Below are 18,038 nucleotides of genomic sequence, written 5' to 3' on the forward strand. Positions count from 1 at the left end.
ATTAGCAGCAGCCAGACAGACACACAACCAAGGCACTGTTGGCATGAGGCTGCTAAGATCAGTGTAGTTGATTAACACCACTATTGTTTCCTGGTATTAGATTTACTATTTTTATTAGTATTGGTTTGGCTAGCTTGTTATTGGTTTGGCTAGCTTGTTATTAAAATGTTTCCCCCCCACACTGACTGGACTGCATTCCAATCAGTGTGGAGGATTGGACTGCATGCAGCTAGCCTCCTTGACTGTTACTTAAAATAATCATTCATGAATTAAGAAAATAAAAAAGCATTCCTTTCCTTAGAGTCATGGAAAAATGGAGCTCATATCACAAGAATGTGACTGACTGGTTGTGAAACTGATGGAATGGTCTCCTCCTCAAGTCTTGTCAGGGCTGGGCTTCCTTTGTCATTGGGGCCAGGACGATACCAGTATCGCAATACTCATTAGTATCGTGGCAAGGAAACAAAACACAAAGTGGATTTATCTTCTTTAGGAAAACAACCCTAACAAACATTATGTCATCCAGGGTCATATTCATTCATTCTCCAAACTATAGCACACAATATTGTAAGTACAGCAGGTTTTAAAATGACCAAAAAGTATGGTCTGCTTTGTGTTTTAATTTTAGTCATGGAAAAATGTTAAAAACATCATCACAGCCCTATTTGTGCTTGTGTTGGGATCAGTAGAAGGGTCGTGCTCCATGAAGACATGGCAATTCCAGCCTGCTAGCTAGCTGGTGGGGTGGACTGCGTCAATTCCAGCCTGCTAGCTAGCTGGTGGGGTGGACTGCGTCAATTCCAGCCTGCTAGCTAGCTGGTGGGGTGGACTGCGTCAATTCCAGCCTGCTAGCTAGCTGGTGGGGTGGACTGCGTCAATTCCAGCCTGCTAGCTAGCTGGTGGGGTGGACTGCGTCAATTCCAGCCTGCTAGCTAGCTGGTGGGGTGGACTGCGTCAATTCCAGCCTGCTAGCTAGCTGGTGGAGTGGACTGCGTCAATTCCAGCCTGCTAGCTAGCTGGTGGGGTGGACTGCGTCAATTCCAGCCTGCTAGCTAGCTGGTGGGGTGGACTGCGTCAATTCCAGCCTGCTAGCTAGCTGGTGGGGTGGACTGCGTCAATTCCAGCCTGCTAGCTAGCTGGTGGGGTGGACTGCGTCAATTCCAGCCTGCTAGCTAGCTGGTGGGGTGGACTGCGTCAATTCCAGCCTGCTAGCTAGCTGGTGGGTGGACTGCGTCAATTCCAGCCTGCTAGCTAGCTGGTGGGGTGGACTGCGTCAATTCCAGCCTGCTAGCTAGCTGGTGGGGTGGACTGCGTCAATTCCAGCCTGCTAGCTAGCTGGTGGGGTGGACTGCGTCAATTCCAGCCTGCTAGCTAGCTGGTGGGGTGGACTGCGTCAATTCCAGCCTGCTAGCTAGCTGGTGGGGTGGACTGCGTCAATTCCAGCCTGCTAGCTAGCTGGTGGGGTGGACTGCGTCAATTGTCCCTGTGTTATCCAGGCCATGTGTAGAAGCCATTACTTACCCTGATGTACTGTAACCTACATACTGTGTGTCTGTGGACCAATGTTCTGTACGTCAGCAGACAACACCCCACCGGCTATTTACAACTGACCACTGCTGTGTTCCCTCAGTCGCCACCTTTACCCATATCCACATTCTAGTCAGTTGTTCCACAGACTCAGCTAGTGAGACTTCTGTTATCATACCTAAACAGGTCTTACAGATCTACAAGAATGGGAAAAGGGATACCTAGTCAGTTTCACAACTGAATGCATTGAACCGAAATGTGTCTTCCGCATTTCACCCAACCCCTCTGAATCAGAGAGGTGCGGGGGAGGGGGCATCAAGACATCTCGGGCTGGGGATTGATTTGACATTGGCCAATATATCATCTCTTGCGCTGATAAAGGCAGAGAAAAAAAAACTATATAGTGTAGCGCAAATTAGCTTTGTACTTTAGACATGACATAACTGAAATGCATAAGTGGTGCTCATAAATCAGTTACTAATAGTGACTCAGATAAATGTGTGTTCTGTTCCACCCACCCACGCAAAAAGAATTACACAAAACAAATGCATAATGTGTATGTGACCAATAAAATTTGATTTATGAAGAGGACAAGCTGAGGTTCTTACAAGCCCTTAACCAACAATGCTTTAAGAAGTCAAGCAAAAATAAGTGTTAAGTAAAAAAAAAAGTAGATGCATGCAGAATGTGTAAGACACACAAATCTCCATGGAGAACATCCTGTCATTGCATGCAAAACGAGTGATGTCATTGCACCAATGTGTACCTAACCATAAACATCAATGCCTTTCTTAAAATCAATACGCATGTATATATTTTTAAACCTGCATATTTAGTTAATATTGCCAGCTAACATGAATTTCTTTTAACTAGGGAAATTGTGTCACTTCTCTTGCGTTCTGTAGAAGCAGAGTCAGGGTATATGCAGCAGTTTGGGCTGCCTGGCTCGTAGCGAAGTGTGTGAAGACCATTTCTTCCTAACAAAGACCGTAATTAATTTGCCGGAATTGTACATAATTATGACATAACGTTGAAGGTTGTGCAATGTAACAGCAATATTTAGACTTAGATAAAATACGGAAAGGTTCCGTATTTCACTGAAAGAATAAACGTTTTGTTTTCGAAATGATAGGTCATTAATATGGTAAACTCTGGAAACTAAGGCTCGTATTTCTGTGTTATATTATAATTAAGTCTATGATTTGATATTTAATAGAGCAGTCTGACTGAGTGGTGGTAGGCACCAGCAGGCTCGTAAGCATTCATTCAAACAGCACTTTCCTGCATTTGCCAGCATCTCTTCGCTGTGCTTCAAGCATTGCGCTGTCCATGACTTCAAGCCTATCAACTCCCGAGATTAGGCTGGCAATACGATAGTGCCTATAAGAACATCCAATAGTCAAAGGTATATGAAACAAATGGTATAGAGAGAAATAGTCCTATAATTCCTATAATAACTACAACCTAAAACTTCTTACCTGGGAATATTGAAGACTCATGTTAAAAGGAATAACCAGCTTTTATATGTTCTCATGTTCTGAGCAATGAACTTAAACGTTAGCTTTTTTACATGGCAAATATTGCACTTTTACTTTCTCCTCCAACACTTTGTTTTTGCATTATTTAAATCAAATTTAACATTTATTTGAGACCAAATAGATTTTATTGATGTATTAAGTTAAAATAAGTCTTCATTCAGTATTGTTGCAATTGTCATTATTACAAATATATATACAAAAAAAGTCAAAAAAATAAATAAACAAATAAATCGGCTGATTAATCGGTATCGGCTTTTTTTGATCCTCCAAAAACCGGTATCGCCGTTGAAAAATCATAATTCGTCGACCTCTAATCTATAGTATTTATCCTGTCTTATCCGGTGTCCTGTGTGAATTTAAGTACGCTCTCTCTAATTCTCTCTCTGTTTCTCGCTCTCTCGGAGGACCTGAGCCCTACGACATGCCTCAGGACTACCTGGCATGATGACTCCTTGCGGTCCCCAGTCCACCTGGCTGTGCTGCTGCTCCAGTTTCAACTGTTCTGCCTGCGTCTATGGAACCCTGACCTGTTCACCGGACGTGCTACCTGTCCCAGACCTGTTGTTTTCAACTCTCTAGAGACAGCAGGAGCGGTAGAGATACTCTGAATGATCGGCTATGAAAAGCCAACTGACATTTACTCCTGAGGTGCTGACCTGTTGCAACCAGTGATTATTATTTGACCCTGCTGGTCATCTATGAACATCTTGGCCATGTTCTGTTATAATCTCCACCCGGCACAGCCAGAAGAGGATTGGCCACCCCTCATAGCCTGGTTCCTCTCTAGGTTTCTTCCTAGGTTCTGGCCTTTCTAGGGAGTTTTTCCTAGCCACTGTGCTTCTACACCTGCATTGCTTGCTGTTTGGGGTTTTAGGCTGGGTTTCTTTACAGCACTTTGACATCAGCTGATGTAAGAAGGGCTTTATAAATACATTTGATTGATTGATTGATTGATTGATGTAAACTTCTGACCCACTGGGAATGTGATGAAAGAAATACAAGCTGAAATAAATCATTCTGACATTTCACATTCTTAAAATAAATTGGTGATCCTAACTGACCTAAGGCAGGGAATTTTTACTAGGATTAAATGTTAGGAATTTAAATGTATTTGGCTAAGGTGTATGTAAACTTCTGACTTCAACTGTAGTTAACACATCCGCCACGCTGATCCTCAACACAGGGGTGCGTGCTCAGCCCCATCCTGTACTCCCTGTTCACGCATGACTGCACAGTCAGGCACGACTCCAACACCATCATTAAATTTGCTGATGACACAACAGTGGTAGGCCTGATCACCGACAAACGACGAGACAGCCTATAGGGAGGAGGTCAGAAAGGAGACTGAAAAGATTTGGCATGGGTCCTCAGATCCTCAAAAGGTTCTACAGCTGCACCATCGAGAGCATCCTGACTGGTTGCATCACTGCCTGGTATGACAACTGCTCGGCTTCTGACTGCAAGGCGCGACAGAGGGTAGTGCAAACAGCCCAGTACATCACTGGGGCCAAGCTTCCTGCCATCCAGGACCTATATACCAGGCGGTGTCAGAGGAAGGCCCTAAGAATTATCAAAGACTCCAGCCACCCTAGTGATACACTGTTCTCTCTGTTACCGCACGGAAAGCGGTAGAGGAGCGCCAAGTCTAGGTCCAAGAGGCTTCAAAACAGCTTCTACCGCCAAGCCACAAGACTCCTGAACATCTACTCAAACGGCTACCCAGACTAATTGCATGTGACTAATAAAATTTGATTGCAAAGTTAGGACTACTTTTAACAATTCCCACTGGTTTTTGTTTGGCATCCGTTTCAAAAGTGAAAAATCAGAGTCTCAGCATCATTCTGTTACCATGGAATTTCCATCTCTCATCCCATTGCACCTTGACTGAGAAGGGGGAGACGACAGAGTAACTGGATAAACAGAGATAGGCCTAACCTACATTCATAACACAGAGGAAACACAGGAAGGGTAAACGACGTCAACCAGACAGGCTTCCCCACTCCTGGAGCACCATTAGAGTGAAGGGGTTGGGCTGTGAGGTGTGGAGGGGTTGTGCTGTGAGGATCACTGATGGAGCAGTAATGAGGACTCCCATCAACAGTACACCTAATTAAATCATCTGGAGCTAAATCAGACACAGGGAAGGAATCACAGGAGATTATGGCCCACACTAGCCCTGGCCCCTAAACAATAGCCTGTAATCTGGGATGCTAAATCCAAAGATAATCAGGAGCGCACAGCTCAGAGCCTTAGGGCTTGGCACGGGGTCTGAGGCTGTCGTCCACACAGCACAATAATTACAATGCGGACATTCTGCTCTAAGGAGAACTAAAGGAGGGTGGTGTATGGGCTACTACAGTCTACATACCCCACTAGACTACCATTTAATATGAACTTTTAATACTCAGATGAGGTTGTCGCAAGGACAAAATGATATCCATGTAAAAGATTTCCATGCTGATCTGTTCTACAGTATCAACTAGGTGAACTAGCAGAAATGGGCCTATATAAACCCAATTACGCTGGCCTATTTCTCAAGCCTCGCACCTATCGCACCGAATGTGGATATAGCATTCATCTGCTGATTGTTCAGCGCTTTGTGTTTCAGGGATCACCAGCTGTAGAACCCTTTTCTACAGAGAGTTGGGACTGTAATAAAACAGATGTGGAGACCAAAGACTGGCCTCAAGATAAACGGAATGCTGGTCAATCCATCGATAAACAGTGGAGACTAATCCAAATCTGAACAGTGGAGCGACCAGTCCTTCAGTGTAATAAATTATAGTCTCTGACCAAGAGAATGCAAAACCAGCAACAACAGTCGATGTATTCTACATTTAGATTTACATTTAGTCATTTAGCAGACGCTCTTATCCAGAGCGACTTACAGTAGGGAATGCATACATTTCATACAATTTCATACATTTTTTTTTTTTTTCCTGTTCAGTTCTTCAATGACAGTGGTAAAAAAGACAAACATGCAGTAAAATGAAGATTGAGAGGATGAGGGTGAGCTTGGCATATTCCCATGGGAACCGAGAAGTCTAATTCACAACATCCGACTTGCCCATTGTAAACATACAGAAACTCCTCTATTCAAACAATACAGGGCAGCAGATGTAGGGGGTGTGTGGGTAACTACAGTCTGAGGTCTTGTGCTTATCTGATTTGTCAGATAATAAACCCATAACAAGGTTGTAACACTTGCACTTTCGACGTAGGTTTTTAAAATGTCTGTTTAAAAAACGCATTGTCTCACTGCTCAGCAAGCAGCGTCAGTGGTGGCCGCAGCGGCAAGCAGCGTCAGTGGTGGCCGCAGCGGCAAGCAGCGTCAGTGGTGGCCGCAGCGGCAAGCAGCGTCAGTGGTGGCCGCAGCGGCAAGCAGCGTCAGTGGTGGCCGCAGCGGCAAGCAGCGTCAGTGGTGGCCGCAGCGGCAAGCAGCGTCAGTGGTGGCCGCAGCGGCAAGCAGCGTCAGTGGTGGCCGCAGCGGCAAGCAGCGTCAGTGGTGGCCGCAGCGGCAAGCAGCTTCAGTGGTGGCCGCAGCGGCAAGCAGCTTCAGTGGTGGCCGCAGCGGCAAGCAGCGTCAGTGGTGGCCGCAGCGGCAAGCAGCTTCAGTGGTGGCCGCAGCGGCAAGCAGCTTCAGTGGTGGCCGCAGCGGCAAGCAGCTTCAGTGGTAGCCGCAGTAACAAGTGAAGTAGCTAATGCATCTTCATGTCTGAGGACATTATGTCTGGACACGTCTAACAGAACATGCCTGTTCTGACTTTCCCCATGACTCGGTTTCTGCACGAATGCAAACGCTGTCTCTCTTTCTCTCTGCAATGCCACCCTGACTGACCGCTGAACTGTTCAAACATTAGCAAGTAATTTAACTATTTTTTCACTCTGCCAGGTTCTGGGAACCACCTCTCTCAGAAGAATAAGGAATGAGGAGGAAGATTAAGGACGGATAGAGAGAACAAGAAAGTAAACGAGAGTGAGAAGAGAGAGGGGGAGCTGGAGCAGACTGGGACAGGCCTCAGGAGAGAGCCATGGGTGCCCTTGAAATTGCCTGACTCATTACTGCAGCAATGGCCATGCATGTGGAAGGGGGGCTCAGAGAGAGCTGTGTGAGTGTGAGAGAGTGAGCGAAGGTGAGAGAGAGCCCTGGTTAACCCCTGAAGGGACACTTCAAAGGCCCATACGCTCCTCTCTTTCCCCTGCTTCAAATACCAGTGTTACAGTGGAGCAGGTAAGGGGAAAATGTTAACACCTCATCCTTAACCTCTGTGTTCTGGACCAGATAAGGATGAAATAATAACTGGGGAGGTCTTATGGAGAATGGTGTAAAGGAGCTTCCTTTAACTGAAAGACCTTGGAGAGGTTCAACACTACAGTGCTCCCATAGACCTCATAGCAGTAGAGCAAATCGGGGGGCCGTTGGAGACTTTGCTAAAGCAAACAGATGTGCTGCACCCCTACCACAGCCTCCAGCCTATCCCTCTAAACAAAGTATCTGAAGCTCAGTCCCCAAATCCCTGTATGCATGGATAACCAGGGCTACAGAACCCTTCTCCTCTTGTCTGGGTTTCCCATCACTGCTGTCTGATGACAAGCAGAGCAGAAAGAGGTACATGTCCCTGGGGCCACTGGAAAGCAGGCAAAGGCTCTCTCTAACCCCATATACTCCTGTCCCAGTCCCCATGCTGCTCTGCACACTGACAGACCACATTACAATTAAGGGACTGGCCTTAGTGACTCCAATTTGTCTATATGGAGCAAAGCTAAATATGCTGAGAATAAAGCACACATTCACAGCGTCCGTACAGGTCTGATAAGCTGTGTGGTGAAAGATGCCGTTGAAACAGCAATCTCCCAGCCTGTTTTAAGATGACAACATGGAAAACAAAACCAGAGAGGTCACCATTATTGCATCAAACAAAGCTGTCCATTTACCCATAACACTTCAGACTAATAGGCAAGCAAATCAAATTAATGTTTAAATAAGGCTAAACCAATAACCAACTAAACATTATTTCCATTTGTGTACAGGGGTTGTGCTGTCCATGCCAGCCTTTATGAACAGAGGCATACAGCCCTCCTAGGCAGAGTGCAGGAGCCTTTTTCCCTCTGAATCTCTGTTTCCTCAAGCAAATGGCAGAGCTGCCAACAAATCTTTCCCTATACCACCTTAATATCCTTCACATTGATAAGCATGTGCGCAGACGGTGTGTGTACGTGCGGACAGCAGCGTGTCACTGAGCTGAAGTGGAGGACATGCTAGCTAGCGCATTATAGATTTGACTGCAGCATGGATCCACAGGGGTAAGGATGACAGTCGGCAGGAGCAAAAGCCCCTGACATCAACAACCTGCATGCCTGTGGTCAGAGCAGAGGAGTGACATGCCAAGCTAAGGAGATTACACCTTCTCTCACTCTCAGCCCAAAGAGTAGCTCCTGTCCTGCCTGGCAGCCACACGACAACTAAAGCCCTCGCTGGGTTCATCTGTGGGCAGAGCCAGGTCAACACTGTCAACCACATCCCTTATCCTGCTCAACATGTGGCAACAGCCAGGGAATTATCATCATCTATAAGGCACTCAATACAAAAGCAAACTGTTTATTCGTAAACAGCAAGGTGACCAGAGACATTTTGCTCCATCTCCCCAGTCTTCCATTAGGTGAATGGGCAATACAGCTACAGTATGCTGTAACCGAAAAGCAAGCTTCCTTGGACAAACTACTGCATTGAGATGTGAATTGAAAAGCAATGTTTTAACCCAGGGCAGTAGACCTGGTGGAGGAGTCAGTCAGCCTAGAGACATTTTCTCCTCCTCCTCCGTCTGACTGAGAACCTCCTTGGGGAGCTGCAGTGTCATTACAGCCAGAGCGAGAACAAAAGGGAGAAAGATGTGTGTGTCCACCAAATTCCATCCCACCCAGCAACAAATACCCCTCAGTCTCACCTGACAAAACCCAAGATGATCCCATTCAACAGAGACGTCCCACCTGGCACCACGAGTGCCCTCTGAACACGGTCTTCTGAGTTGAACATTGCTTTTAGACACCTTTGTTCATCACACCATGACACTTAACTCAGCATTACCAGGGCATGCTGTTCAAAGGGAACTTCTACGCACAATACATTTCTTTAAACCGCCCACCTGGTGTTTGTCTGCTAAAAGCATTTAACATTTATTTTATGGAACTGAAAGACCCAACATGTTGGCCAATAACATCCTCAAAGAGCAACATTTCTGTTCCCATCATTTCACTGAGCTAAACAAGAAATGACTTAAAATGACGACTCTCAGAAAATACAATGACTTGTATTTGAAGTCACACTTATAGGGGACATGTTTGTTTCCGTCTCTTCTCTCGGGGTCCTGTAGATCGGCGCAGCTGTTTAACCTCCTGCTGTAAAGTTAATACTAAAATGTCACAACAGATCCCATTGGAAAAGGCTCCAAGGAGAGAGAGAGAGAGAAACTGTCCAAGAAGAACAGCATGTTGTACTAATGAATTATCTATTGAGATTACACTGCCCTGACCTTTGAATGCTCCAAGGCAGTCTAGATGCACCAAGACAGACAGTTTCAAGGCTCCTAGAGCTCAGCATCAAGTAGACCCAATTGAACTGGAGGGAAGGACATGTGAAATAGTCTACTAAGCCTTTGATTGTCAGGTACTTTAAAACATTAAAAGAGAGGTTCTCTCTCCTCCTGAGTCAAGGAAAACATAAGTTCAGTATGCAATGAGGGGATAACATAAGGAACATTCAGAGCCTGCAGCCATCCCACAGACAGCCTAGCCTAATGCCTGTTGGACAGAAGAGGGATTGAGGAAATAATTTCAAAGGGCACAAGTCTGGCCTTTTTCAGAGCTCCCTCCCTGGTGTTGACCAACCACAGCGTTAAACAAGTGCTCCAGTATCACACCTCTGGTCCAACAGTGGCTCGGGACAGAGAGTGCATCTATAGCTGCCTTGAGTGTTGACGGATTTAAGGGTTTAATACACAAAACAAATGGGATTGGACTGTTACACATACTGTAACAATGGAGTGCAAAGAGAAGAGAACAGGATTAGCTACAATGCCAGAGTTATGGGATTGTGTCTCTGTAGGACTAATCAAAGTATGGAAGAAAAGGCTAACGATATTCATTGACTGAGTTTGTGGTAATATTGGGAATATCAAAGGGAAATATATTGAATTCGATTGTTGCTCTACATACTCTAGCATTAGTCTATACAGAGATGCTATTCATTATTTCAGACTACATGTGTAATGCCATGATGTAACTAAATCAGCTGAATCGTTATTCTTTGTGAGTCCAAATGAAGGACAATTGTAGCGATGGAAATGTCATGGAAAGTCAGCCCATAAGGGTGGGGGGAAAGTCAGCCCATAAGGGTAGGGGAAAAAGTCAGCCCATAAGGGTAGGGGAAAAAAGTCAGCCCATAAGGGTAGGGGAAAAAAGTCAGCCCATAAGGGTAGGGCAAAAAAGTCAGCCCATAAGGGTAGGGCAAAAAAGTCAGCCCATAAGGGTAGGGCAAAAAAGTCAGCCCATAAGGGTAGGGCAAAAAAGTCAGCCCATAAGGGTAGGGCAAAAAAGTCAGCCCATAAGGGTAGGGGAAAAAGTCAGCCCATAAGGGTAGGGCAAAAAAGTCAGCCCATAAGGGTAGGGCAAAAAAGTCAGCCCATAAGGGTAGGGCAAAAAAGTCAGCCCATAAGGGTAGGGCAAAAAAGTCAGCCCATAAGGGTAGGGCAAAAAAGTCAGCCCATAAGGGTAGGGAAAAAAAGTCAGCCCATAAGGGTAGGGCAAAAAAGTCAGCCCATAAGGGTAGGGCAAAAAAGTCAGCCCATAAGGGTAGGGCAAAAAAGTCAGCCCATAAGGGTAGGGCAAAAAAGTCAGCCCATAAGGGTAGGGCAAAAAAGTCAGCCCATAAGGGTAGGGCAAAAAAGTCAGCCCATAAGGGTAGGGCAAAAAAGTCAGCCCATAAGGGTAGGGCAAAAAAGTCAGCCCATAAGGGTAGGGCAAAAAAGTCAGCCCATAAGGGTAGGGAAAAAAGTCAGCCCATAAGGGTAGGGGAAAAAGTCAGCCCATAAGGGTAGGGGAAAAAGTCAGCCCATAAGGGTAGGGGAAAAAGTCAGCCCATAAGGGTAGGGGAAAAAGTCAGCCCATAAGGGTAGGGGAAAAAGTCAGCCCATAAGGGTAGGGGAAAAAGTCAGCCCATAAGGGTAGGGGAAAAAGTCAGCCCATAAGGGTAGGGGAAAAAGTCAGCCCAAAAGGGTAGGGGAAAGTCAGCCCAAAAGGGTAGGGGAAAGTCAGCCCAAAAGGGTAGGGGAAAGTCAGCCCAAAAGGGTAGGGGAAAGTCAGCCCAAAAGGGTAGGGGAAAGTCAGCCCAAAAGGGTAGGGGAAAGTCAGCCCAAAAGGGTAGGGGAAAGTCAGCCCAAAAGGGTAGGGGAAAGTCAGCCCAAAAGGGTAGGGGAAAGTCAGCCCAAAAGGGTAGGGGAAAGTCAGCCCAAAAGGGTAGGGGAAAGTCAGCCCAAAAGGGTAGGGGAAAGTCAGCCCAAAAGGGTGGGGGAAAGTCAGCCCAAAAGGGTGGGGGAAAGTCAGCCCAAAAGGGTGGGGGAAAGTCAGCCCAAAAGGGTGGGGGAAAGTCAGCCCAAAAGGGTGGGGGAAAGTCAGCCCAAAAGGGTGGGGGAAAGTCAGCCCAAAAGGGTGGGGGAAAGTCAGCCCAAAAGGGGGGGGGAAAGTCAGCCCAAAAGGGTGGGGAAAGTCAGCCCAAAAGGGTGGGGGAAAGTCAGCCCAAAAGGGTGGGGGAAAGTCAGCCCAAAAGGGTGGGGGAAAGTCAGCCCAAAAGGGTGGGGGAAAGTCAGCCCAAAAGGGTGGGGGAAAGTCAGCCCAAAAGGGTGGGGGAAAGTCAGCCCAAAAGGGCGGGGGAAAGTCAGCCCAAAAGGGTGGGGGAAAGTCAGCCCAAAAGGGTGGGGGAAAGTCAGCCCAAAAGGGTGGGGGAAAGTCAGCCCAAAAGGGTGGGGGAAACAGCTTGATCGGATTTCATAGTGCCTGATACAACATTGATAGAAAATAAACCACCACGTATAAAAACCTCATATGTGCTTATTCAACCTCTGTTTACTCTGCCAGAGGGGCAAAGAAGATGTTAATTTGCGACTCAACGGTTGGTCCTCCACCCCTTGGCAGAAGACGTTTGTTTAGCCTAAATTATAGTTCAAAAAAATTGTCTTGACTGACAATAGCGTTCCTCTGGTGTTGTTAATCTTTTGAGGTAAACATCAAGGACAATACATCAACAAGATCCCCTCTCAGAAAAGGGAACAGAGATCAATAGTCAGGTTGTTAACCGACTATCCTACCGATCCTTGACTTCAGCGATGTCATTTACAAAGTAGCCTCCAACACTCTACTCAGCAAATTGGATGCAGTCTATCACAGTGCCATCTGTTTTGTCACCAAAGCCCCATATACTACCCACCACTGCGACCTGTATGCTCTCGTTGGCTGGCCCTCGCTTCATATCCGTCGCCAAACCCTCTGGCTCCAGGTCATCTAGAAGTCATTGCTAGGTAAAGCCCCGCCTTATCTCAGCTCACTGGTCACCATAGCAGCACCCACCTGTAGCACACGCACCAGCAGGTATATTTCACTGGTCACCCCCAAAGCCAATTCCTCCTTTGGCCGCCTTTCCTTCCAGTTCTCTGCTGCCAATGACTGGAACAAACCTCATCACCATATTGTTATTTATTTTGCTCCTTTGCACCCCAGTATCTCTACTTGCACACTCATCTTCTGCACATCTATCACCCCAGTGTTTAATTTGCCATACTGTAATAATTGCCACTATGGCCTATTTATTGCCTCACCCCCCTTATCCTACCTCATTTGCACACACTGTATATAGACTTTCTCTATTGTATTATTGACTGCGTGTCTGTTTATTCCATGTGTAACTGTGTTGTTTGTGTCGCACTGCTTTGCTTTATCTTGGCCAGGTCACAGTTGTAAATGAGAACTTGTTCTCAACTGGCTTACCTGGTTAAATAAAGATGAAAGTATATAAAAAAATTTAAAAATGGAGCTCAGTTTCAAAAGGCTTTCATTCCCCCCTAATTCAACCCGAGCCCTGGCTATGGCTAACACTTAAAATTCTGGACACCCCAGGGTACTAGACGAGGAGAAAGGACGTCCAGTGGAACTGACCTGTATCTCCTCGTAGGCCTCGTCAATAGTGGTGACCTGGTGTTGCTCGTGTAAGGCTGGCTCGTCACAGAAGAAGCATACCAGGCTCTTGTCGCTAAGGCAGAAGAGCTTGACCTTCTCATGGTCCTTGCAGGGATAGGAGCTCCTCTGCGCGTTGAGGATGGCGTCCAGCGGGAAGGCTGAGTAGCGCTCCACGATGTTGGACAGCTTGAGGCTTGGGGAGAGAAGAGGGTCTGCGAAGGTCCTCCTACACTCAGGACAGTCTCGGGCACCGTGGGGCTCCTGCCTGCTCCAGTGCTCAGTTATACACTTACGGCAGAAATAGTGCTCACAGCCAAAACTGACAGGGTCCTGGTAGATACTCAGGCAAATGGAACACAAAAGCTCGTCCTTCAGACAGCAAGCCATTTGCAAACATAGAGGTTGAGATGCATCTGACTGCACACTGCTTGGGAGCAGAATGCACCTGGTTATATTTTTCAATACAGTGTTCTGGCCTGAGAGATCACGTCCGGGTTTGGTTCTTGACTGTCAGTTCAATGACACCCACTTCAGAATCTTGGCGAGTATTCTTTGATCTTTCTGCAATACAAAACACAGACATAGCCACTGTGGAGCAATCTAATACACAGAAAGCAGAAATTCACACGTGGGTAACGTTATGCAAAAATATATACATCAAAGTAAATCTGATAAAGGGTTTAAGCAGTAAACCAGCCATCTTTGGCATTCATCTCTTGGTAAACAATAGCCAGCAAGTATAGGCTGTGGTCGCTGGAAGTTATGATTTTACCACTTGTTAGCTAGGAAATTTGAACCACCGTCAATTCTATGGCTTTTGAATAGCATACGTGGTAAAGCAAAAAGATTGAGCTTTGTTTTTTTAACAGCATGGTTACATTCTCATTGTCTTCTACGACGATGGAGTCGCTCAACACAGCAACTGCGGTATTTTGACCTGTCCTCCTTTGGACACTGGCCGAATTAATGTCATAAGCTAGCACGTTAGCTAGCTACGCTTTGTAGTTAGCTAACTTATATGTCCAATAATGACCCCCCGGCTAAGAATCGACATCTATAAAAAAATATATTAAAAAATAAGTGAGATAACAAGCTCCCTTCATTTGCCATACAAAATATTTAACTCACGTTTGTTACCTGTCTATTTCTGCATTTTGTTTCGCTTGTCAGCTAATATTTTCAATTGCAAAACTGACAACGTTAGCTGTCTAATTCGATAGCTAGCTAACGTTAGTTGCCTTGCTGGCCAGCTGGACTTAAACATAGCTATCTGCCTCCTCCATAGGAAAGAGAAGGTGATCAACTTACCATAGCAAATCTCCTTAAATAATGTTACTTTAAATGATTGTGCTTTAAACGCAACCCTGTCTGATATTTTCCAAAATAATCAAAGAAAACCGCACCAGATCACGTTAATAATTTCAGACAACCTCACTCACACGCATTCACGGCACCCAAACTGACATCCACTGCTGCTCAGTCGATCTCACTCTCCTTCAGAAAGGAACGATACACTGCAATAGAAACAAACCAACGCCTCCACCTGCGCGAACTATGGGTGTGACACTGACACATCACAACTCTTCGTTCAATCTGTGGTTGCGGATTCACATACACATGTTATTTGCTCGAGTTAAAATGTAAAACTCATAAATGATTACGTACATACAAGTACATAGACGGAGGAAAAACATTGGCTACTACTGGAGATAAATGTTGTACCCCTATAAACGAATGGAATCGCGCAAACTTCCACGCGCTCAGCTGAAAGACAAAGATTAGTTCCGCTAGCGCAGCAGCACTAACGTCAAAGACAGTAAAGTCACAGAGTTTCTAAACGCAGAGGCGCAACATTGCGAGACTTCCGGGAACGCTTACGAAACAGACCAAGCAGACAAGGCTGGGGTTTGAGAAGGCAATGAGAGAAATGAACGATTCTTCCTTAGTGCTTCATTTTCTAGAAATCTAAAGGCACATCCTAGATTCGAGCCAATGTCTGCCGAGGGGTTTGTGCTGATTGTACTTTGATTGTGACAGCCAGTTAAATGGTGTCCCTGGAGAATGCAAGAACAAGATGTATGTCATGAGAAGTGCAACATATTCATAAGGAGATGTATACTTGGAATAGGGAGGAGGAATGGAGGGGAAAACAAAGGCAGAGGAGGTCTAAGAGAGAGAGGGAGGAAGACTAAAAAGATTTGGCATGGGTCCTCAGATCCTCAAAAAGTTATACAGCTGCACCATTGAGAGCATCCTGACTGGTTGTATCACTGCCTGGTACGGCAACTGCTCGGCCTCCGACCGCAAAGCACTACAGAGGACAGTGCGTATGGCCCAGTACATCACTGGGGCCAAGCTTTCTGCCATCCAGGACCTCTATACCAGGTGGTGTCAGAGGAAGGCCCTAAAAATTGTCAAAGACTCCAGCCAACCTAGTCATAGACTTTTCTCTCTGCTACTGCACGGCAAGCGGTACCGGAGCGCCAAGTCTAAGTCCAAAAGGCTTCTTAACAGCTTCTACCCCCAAGCCATAAGACTCCTGAACAGCTAATCAAATGGCTACCCAGACTCTTTGCATTGCCCCCCCCCCCCCCCCTTAAGCTGCCGGTACTCTCTGTTTATTATCACTTTAATTCTACCTACATGTACATATTACCTCAATTACCTCGACTAACCTGTGCCCCCGCACATGTATCCGTACCCCCTGTATATATCCTCGCTACTGTTATTTTACTGCTGCTCTTTACTTATTTTTATTTTTTATTTTTCACTTATCTATTTATTACTTAACACATATTTTTCTTAAAACTGCATTGTTGGTTAAGGGCTTGTAAGTAAGCATTTCACTGTAAGGTGTACACCTGTTGTATTTGGCACAGAGTGAGCTTGAGTGAGCTTGAGTCGGTTAAAAATGGCGGAAAAAGGGAGATGGTTTGTTAAAGAAGAATGCTAGAAAGTGTAAGCAGAGTGAGCTGAAGACAGGAGGAGAAATTGAAGTGAATGAGGGCAAAGTATCAGAGGTGGTAGGTGTGGTGAAGTTCTCTGAGCCTGAGGCTTGGACCGAGGGTCAGGATAAAGATGAGTCTGTGACAGTAGGAGTGAAGTTTTTGGAAAAAGTGGAGCCTTGCTTTTTGGCTGATCCATTTGTGGTTTCATGGTGAGGGAAAACAGAGTTTGGTGCTGTGGAATTGGTGAGGGTAACCAGAAGTGATCTTGTGATAATTGTTTGTGTTTCTGCTAGTCAGAGCGAGCAGGCGCTCCACGTTAAAAGAATGGGGGGCAAGAAATGTGAATTGTTTTACTCTCAAGAAAAGGGCGCCATTGAAATGAGTGATTACTGGGGTAGCACTAAATGTATAAGTGGACCAACTGAAGGGAAAGATTCCTGGTGTTTGTGATGCTCGTCGTTTGGTGTGACACAGACAGGGTGGCATGAGTGGTGAAACAGAAGAGTCGTTGTCTGTTCTTTTGAGTTTTGATGTTAAGTCTTTGCCGAACAAAGTGATGTTAGGATATATAAGTTATCCTGTACAAGCTTTTGTGCCGAATAGATTACGTTGTTACAGGTGTCAAACTTATGGGCATTTGGCAGCAGTGTATAGGGGGGAGGTTCCTAGGTGTGAGAAGTGTGCAGACAGTCATGACACAAAGGAATGTGTAGCATTGGGGAAAGTAGTGATATGTGTTAATTGTAGGGGAGCCCAGGGGGCTGGGGATCAGAAATGTCCCGTGCGAGAGAGGCAGGTTGAGGTTTCCAGTGTTAGAGTAGTGCAGAAGTTGTCATATGCTGAAGCAGTGAATAAAGTAGTGGAAGATGGGCCAAGGGGGAGGGATCCTGAGAGGAGTGGTGTGTGTGAGTAGTAGCTCTGCACCAGTACAGAAGGATAAACCAACAAGTGATATATGTTTCAGTAAGATTGGATTTTTAGCATATATAGCAATGGTTATCAACTGTACTGCAGGGATGGAACTTAAGTCGCAGAAATTGAGGTTGTGGTGGCAGCTGCAGAGGTATTTGAGTGTGTGAGACTTGACGTCAGAAGAGTTACAGGGTGTGTTAAGTGGTGGTGTTCCATCCTTTCAGGCTGTTGGCCTGAAGTAGGACTAAATATATTTAAATAGTGGAGTAGGGTATTTTATTTACTTTTTGAGAGTTTAGTGTTAGATGGTAGGATATTATTATTCTTTTTTTTTTTTGCAAAGTATAAGGGATTTATACTCCAGTCTAGTAGGTGGCGGAAATGCAACATTTATTGGATGCCAACCGCCATTAAACCTCATTGAAGAAGAGCCAATGTCAACATTTTATTACTACAATTACTCTGTGAAAGTGACTGACTCATTTTTTGTCAAAAACAACTTTATACTGAAGGAGTGCCTTTGATTTGACGGCCTGCACATGCTCAGTTTGGCACCAGACGACAGTTAGACTCAAATTAGAATACAATAACAACAAAAAACATAGGACATCACTACATGTATATTTTCTATTTTGTTATTGACAAATTCTAAAGATTTAATTAAATATTGGTTTTCATGTAGAATATATATTGCATTTGGGGACAGATTTCAAATATTTGTTTTTGTGTATATACAATTTACCAGAGAGAATTAAGAAATTAACGACTAATTCATTAGTTTTGTTTTTGTTTAGAAAATAACATATTGCATCTTTCATTGTAAATAGATGGGTCTTATTAATTAAATTCTAAATGTAATTACTTAACTCACTCCAAAATAACTTCTCAG

At 45.2% G+C, this 18,038-nt stretch overlaps 1 protein-coding gene across 3 annotated transcripts in view; it reads right to left on the reverse strand.

Annotated features, from left to right (window-relative positions):
- LOC115207514 (E3 ubiquitin-protein ligase TRIM62) overlaps positions 1–15,085 on the reverse strand; it is a 37,339-nt gene extending 22,254 nt beyond the window's left edge. For 2 of the 3 annotated variants that reach the window (XM_029774641.1, XM_029774639.1), the window contains exons 1-2: positions 14,598–15,084; positions 13,269–13,850 (exon numbers count right to left, since the gene is read on the reverse strand). In XM_029774641.1, the coding sequence (XP_029630501.1) occupies positions 13,269–13,676 (408 nt within the window). In that variant the 5' untranslated portion in view covers positions 13,677–13,850; positions 14,598–15,084. Of the gene's footprint in view, positions 1–13,268; positions 13,851–14,597 lie in introns of all 3 variants that reach the window. The other variant, XM_029774640.1, reaches the window with a different exon arrangement.
- Between the last annotated feature and the right edge of the window lie 2,953 nt (positions 15,086–18,038).

This window comes from Salmo trutta, chromosome 14, assembly GCF_901001165.1.
Source record: "Salmo trutta chromosome 14, fSalTru1.1, whole genome shotgun sequence".
Classification (NCBI taxonomy): Eukaryota; Metazoa; Chordata; class Actinopteri; order Salmoniformes; family Salmonidae; genus Salmo; species Salmo trutta.